The 6,202-nt window shown below is 47.6% G+C and overlaps 1 protein-coding gene across 1 annotated transcript; it reads left to right on the top strand.

Moving 5' to 3' along the window:
* The first annotated feature begins 2,471 nt into the window (after window positions 1-2,471).
* Window positions 2,472-4,539, top strand: LOC147899232 (uncharacterized). Its single transcript, XM_087378566.1, has one exon. It carries the CDS (start codon window positions 2,908-2,910, stop codon window positions 4,363-4,365), a length of 1,458 nt encoding a protein of 485 aa, XP_087234692.1. The 5' UTR covers window positions 2,472-2,907; the 3' UTR covers window positions 4,366-4,539.
* Window positions 4,540-6,202: the final 1,663 nt, after the last annotated feature.

Raw genomic sequence — 6,202 nt, 5'->3', positions numbered from 1 at the left:
CATTGTCCCCATCCTATTCTATAATGCTTATTATGTGACGGGATTTTGAACTATTTACATGAGAGCACGAGGAAAATAAACATGCGTAAGCTTTAGCCGCTCATGTTAAAGGTTACAAGTTATAATTTGGCGCCAACAATTGTGGGGAGGAGGAGGACGACGAGCATCCCTGACGAGAATCCCTGACTTCTGAAGCTCGCCTGAGCTGCACGAGATACAATGATAACTTATTTGAAGCCCCGGTCGTTTCTTGGGTTTCAATAACGATATGGTGAATACGAGGGTGACGCACAACGGCCAAGGCCACCAGGGCAAAGGCCGAAGCACATATGTTGAGGCAGGCGGGAAAAGGTTGACTCGGGAGTCGGGACGGATGATATGGGTCTAATGCTGTCTTACTTTCTAATATTCTTCAAGCAAAGGAGGCCCCGGGACGGTTATGTGTGAGTGACACTCGCTACGCTCATACTGAAACACTTACGCGAATGTCATTTTTATGAACCTCCTCTTTAATCCAAGAAATGTGGAGAGTGCTAACTTTTTTGTCCAAGCGCAGAAGCTGAGTTTATTCTACAACAACTACCGCATCCCCTTAAAATCTTTCTTTGGAACTCCGTATAGCATAACTGTTCATGTTAGTCACAATATTTACTTCCAAACCACCTTTGTGTCACACAAGCTTCGATTTGCACGTTGCTGCACATTTTAACTTCTATGTGCCCGCTCAACACACTTGCGGAGAAGAAAGGCTTCGTCTTCAAGTCTTTGTACCGAGCCGAATTTTGCTCATAATCTTGAGTTCCATGCTTTGGGCTCGTGACTCGTCTTTGCACCGAGCCGAATTTTGATGATATAAACTCTAGTTCAAAGTTTTTGAGACACAAAAGTTTAGCCGACGGTCCTCGTAAATGGGAAATGGGAACCTCTGTTAGCCAGATGAACATCCCCGTCATTTTGAGACATCAAAGTCTTATCCGAATCGTAACGTCTTGTCACGGAGCCATTTTCTGACCATTTGAAGCGGTGCGAAATTCACCGAATAGCGGCTTTTAATTTTAGCGATGACGAGCCCAAAAAGGGCGGGGTGACACGCACTTGCCAGCGCGGACCTGGAATGACAGGGTGGCGGCGGGCCAAAAGCTCACGGGGGCTGAGCTGTCCGAACCTGTGGGTGATGCGGGTGATGATGTGGACGACAGGAAGGCTGGCCACCTGGGATCCGGTATCCGACGTGGACAACACAAAAAGAGCAGCAAGTGGACGAGTCAATTAATAAGGGCAGGCGTTAAAGTTGCCGATTACGGCGGCTTCGGAGACGAGTTCGGCCGCTTCAAATGACCGGCACGTGGCGGGACAGACCTAGGCAGACAACGATCATTAGGGCCCAGCTGTGCCACGTGTGGCGCGGACGGCGGGGGATCTGCGGGGTCGGTACAGGCGCGTTGCACGGCCGTGGCGACAATCGTCCTGTCCAGAGTGTACGCCGCACAGGGCCGTTCGCTTGCGTGGCACACGGAGAACGTACGCCACGCGGCGCCCCAACATGGGTCTGCATGGCGGATCTTCATCCGACGGTGGGATTTGCGTGGACGGGGACGTGCCAACGGCTGGGATGGCCCGTTGGGCCTCCGTTAAGCCTGGTCATGAATTAGCGGCGCAATGAAAGGGACCATACTGACGGTCGTCAATTTTAACGTTGGCTTCTTAAGCAGCAAGCTTTCATCTTTCTCTATCCCTCTCGAAGCTTTAGCTTCCATAGATCGTTTTTGCCACCTTCCATGGCTCTCTGCTTGCAAGTTTGCAACCGCACTCCCTTCTGTCATCTTCCATTAGATCGTTTTTGCCAGCTTCCATGGCTCTCTTCTGCTTGCACGTTTGCAACAGCACCCCCTTCTGTCACCTTCCATTGCTATGGCTCCTCACGATCTCTCTCTCCACACTGATCGACACTCCTGCAGCCTGCTCATATCATCCGCATTGCCCACAACTTATTACTACTCACAAAGTCACTGTCTGATCTCTCCACCAGAGGCTAGAGCCTCCCCTTTGTGCAGGTCACTACTCACCAGCTCACTCATCAAGAAGAAGCACTCTTGTGGGAGCACCGTCTCCTGTGACCTGTCCTCGCTTTCAGCGCTGGAAGCCTGGGTCCCGACTCCCCTCCCTTTGCTCGCTCCCACGAGCGACAAACTTCCTTCTCACCTTATCATCTTTCCCTCCATTACTGCTCGCCTCGCCCCTCTAGCTGGTTGTTGTCTCCTGCCCTTGCCTTTTTCCGTGCAACATGGAACACACGCTCTGCAGGCCTTTGAAATTTACGCAGTAACAGCATAAAACCCCTCCCGTTGTGCAGCCTTCTCCTCTGTTAAGCTTCGTCTTATCTCAACCCATCCCCCGTTCTTCCAATATATCCCACGCTCCCCCCCCTTCCCATTCCAACGCCTCGCTTTGCCTCGGAATGATTGCCCAAACTGCTTCAGTCTGCTTTGCTTGCTCTAGAACCGACTCTACTCTCGCAATCAAGTCTTGTTCTAACCTCATCGTGCCAGTTTCTCCAATAATCCTTCCAGTTCGAGGCTCTCTTTAAGTGGAGCCTGTTGTAACGTTCCGCTGCAGTTTCATGATACCAATGCGATAAGCTGCATCGATATACCTGTAGTAACCGCTGCCATCGGTAACCAAGATGCTCGAAACCTTGACATTGGTCCCAGCTGAGAAGGCTTCAATTCCTTTAATAGCTCAACATGTAGTTGATACATAGATTCTACTAGGAATGTCGTATAATATGGTCACCATTGCCTGTGGGTTTTGAGGAGACTTGTTATTATTTATCCTGTGGTGCTGAAGGGCAAGAGTTTTTCCAGCGACCCCACAGTAGGAAAGCTTCGAAGAAATCAGTTACTCTCTATGGCACAGAGCGAATGCAAGCCTCAAACTTTCGTAGAGGAAGCTACACCTCGTGAAGATGTGTCGTCATTTTCACCTTCGTCCGTAAGGAAGAGCATTGATAGATCTCCTGTTCAAGGCCAGTACGTTGATGTCGACCTTGGAGCTTCATCTCAATGGGACAGGGTGTCGATAGCGGGCAAGAGACTCCAGAAGTCCGTAGATGCCCAAGAGTTTGAATTCGACATGCCTGGTTTTGCCCCTAACGTGTTGCAACCAACACAGGTGGCTCCAGCTGACGAGCTTTTTTATAAAGGACAGCTTCTTCCTCTTCAGCCAGATCCCCGGTTGCATCTTGTTCAGAGTTTGTGTTCGGAGGAAGACTCTATGCATAGAGAGATGTCGTCTCGTCTTCTTTTCTCCTCCTTCCGTGACCAGGAGGTGAAGTTTCGATCCTGCAGGATGGAAGCGGTGGGTTTCGACACGAGTCTGATGGACCTTCGGTGTTCCAGCTTTCGTTCTCAAAACAGCAGCTATTGGGAGTCTGGGGACAAGGACACGGGAGACAGCAGTAGCTCGAGGGACTCAAATGGTAGCTCCCAGGATTCATACTTTTCTGGAGACAAGGAAGTGCTGAGGTCGTCAGCAACAGGGCAAGCTGCGAAACTGCCGGGCCACTGGAAACGGCGACCTGCGTTCAATTGGAAGTCTTTCTTTGGGGGATTGAAAAAAGCCTCCAGGGTATGGGGGGACGAGAGGGTGGAGCATTCAGAGGAAAGAGTGCCGCATTCGGCAGATCTGGGCAGGCAGAAGCTGGCAGGTGCGTCAAGCTCGAGTTTGGGGAGGCCATCTAGCAATCTGGTTGCAAATGGGGCTTCAGCGGGGGGGCTTCAGAGGGTGAGTAGCAGCAAGCTAGGAGCCTACAACAACGGGGAGGAAATCAAGGAGCTGCGAGCACCAGGAGGAGCTGGGAGCAATGGAGAAAGAGGAGTGTTGAAATCAGCTATGGCGATGGGCAGTGATAAGCACAGAAGCTGGTGGCACTCGAAGGAGCGATGGCAGGCGTATGCGAAGAAGCTGAAGCCACTGTATTCAAAGGTTTCACAGAAGCAGCCCGGGAGTTATAGCAGGGGATTGGTGAGGATGGACGGTTGCGGGAAGGCCTGTGGAGCAGCTGAGAGCAACACTCGCCCACCTGAGAAACGACTCTCGCAGCCTTCACTCATAGCCAGTTTGCACGATAGCCTTGCCTGCTCTTCATCTCGATTTCTCACCATCGCCAGCTGCCCCGCCTCCATGCGTTCGTCCCCCAACCACAGCGGCGTCTTGGCCGTCGTCAACAAGAACACTGGCAGCAGCAGCAACATTAGCACCATGCAAGAACTTCACAGTGCAGTTCAAGGTGCCATCGCCCACTGCAAGGAATCCATCGCCCGCAAGCCTGATCCCACTTCAATCTCGTCTTCAGATCAGCCTTAATGCTTGTCGATCAATTATTCTCATGAACACACCTTCTCTTCTACTAGTGTTGCGAGTTCTGAATGCTCTTCATTTGTCGTCGACAATTCTGCATCAATCCCATGTATACCAGGAGTTCGCCATGTTCATGTTGTTTGCTGCTTGCCAATTCTGAATCCCCAGCAATATTTATTCATCTTGTTCTTTGTTGCCGAATTGCTCCAGAAAAAACCATGCACATGTTCTGTGGTGTTGCAAGTCTGAATTCCCATGTAAAAACCATCGTGCTTCTTAGTGAATCCTCATCTATAGGCCCTTCATTGACATTCTCTAGGTGCACAATTTGAAAGCATCATCAGCATCCTAAATCATGTCGCCGTTAGTGCGTTGATGCTTGCACCTCCTAGCACAATTCAGGGTGAAATGCCAACTGCGACCCGCAATGCAGCTGAGTTGCGCATGAAATGTGCACAGGTCATAGGAACATGATGTGACTGCATAATTTCAATTCTCTTTGTAATGTTAGAAAAGGATATACATGTTGGGCGTTGAAGTTCACTTGAATTGGAACCCCTCTTTGCCCCGAGATGTATGTCCATGTCCTTCCCTTATTCTCTATTTTCTTTGAGTGTGGATTGATAGTTGGATTCTTGGGCTGTAGCCTTCTTTAACTCATTAACGTGTGTGGTTTTGTATGCGTTACTTAATTACTTGTTTACACACGAAGAGGACTCCAAATAAGGGCATCTAAATTTTAGAGACATTATATTGACATTAAATGGGGGTGGTTGTGAGCATGAAGAGATGGAGGTTAGATTAAATCAATGTAAGGATTTAGGTGCTCCTCCCATTATCTTGTAATGAGGCAACAAGCCCAATAGGCTTGAAATTCTTCATGAGTCTATGTCATGATTTATCTTGAATACATATTATCAATCTCATTGCCTCAATACATGCCATAGGTTTAACATCATGCAATTACAATATTCTTCAATCACTTATGCATGATCAATTTCAACACTTTGGAATATTAATCGGTGATGAAAGCCTCAATTCAAAAGTTTGATGGAAAAAACCTTATCACTTGGCTATTAGAAGTTCACCTTCTACTAGTGGAGCATGTGACTTATTTGGCCTATTGTGTATGGTGCCAAAAAGAATCTTGCTAATAACCAAGCAACAATAGTTGTGGAAGCAAAGGAGTAAAAAGGCTATGGGTTTGCTTGATAGAGCATTAGTTGGTAGATCCTATTTCCACATCAATAGCATTTATCAGGGACACATGTTGATAATTGGGTGGCCTCGAAGGATTATTTGGGTCCACATCGAAGATTGTGTTGAAACAAGAGACTTTCAATTTAAGGACATCATAAGGATTATTTGGGTGGACCACCTCAAGGATTGTGTTGACACATCTCGTTTAAATGCAAGGGTTATATAAACAAGCAACTTGGTGGCCTAAGCTCCAAAGTTGCAACAAAGATGTTAAGGCAATCGGCTATCAATGCAGCACTATGTCATTACTAAAATCGTTAGACTTAGGAGTGCATCACACAAGGGAATAGTTGACTTTGATGGATAGTTTTTATGTTGCTTAGAGGTCTCATGAGATTCCTAAATGAAGAATAGCTTAATGAAAATTAAAGGTTTGACTTCAAATACAATAGTAAAGATATATGTTCAAGTGTAGCTGCTATGGTTATTTGGGACACTTGGAAGATAGAAGGCATACAAAATGGTGATACTTTTGATTGAAATATGGAATGATAGCAACCATAGTGAGGATGGCAATAAGGTCAAAGAGGTTGTTGCATATGCTCCAAACTAGTACAAATGCCAAACTATATTTTGTATTTTA

The sequence above is a fragment of the Dipteris shenzhenensis genome, chromosome 8 (assembly GCF_047967505.1).
Source record: "Dipteris shenzhenensis isolate YYH24624 ecotype China chromosome 8, Dip_SZ_1.0, whole genome shotgun sequence".
Taxonomy (NCBI): Eukaryota; Viridiplantae; Streptophyta; class Polypodiopsida; order Gleicheniales; family Dipteridaceae; genus Dipteris; species Dipteris shenzhenensis.
This window is presented reverse-complemented; position numbering and strand designations above follow the sequence as displayed.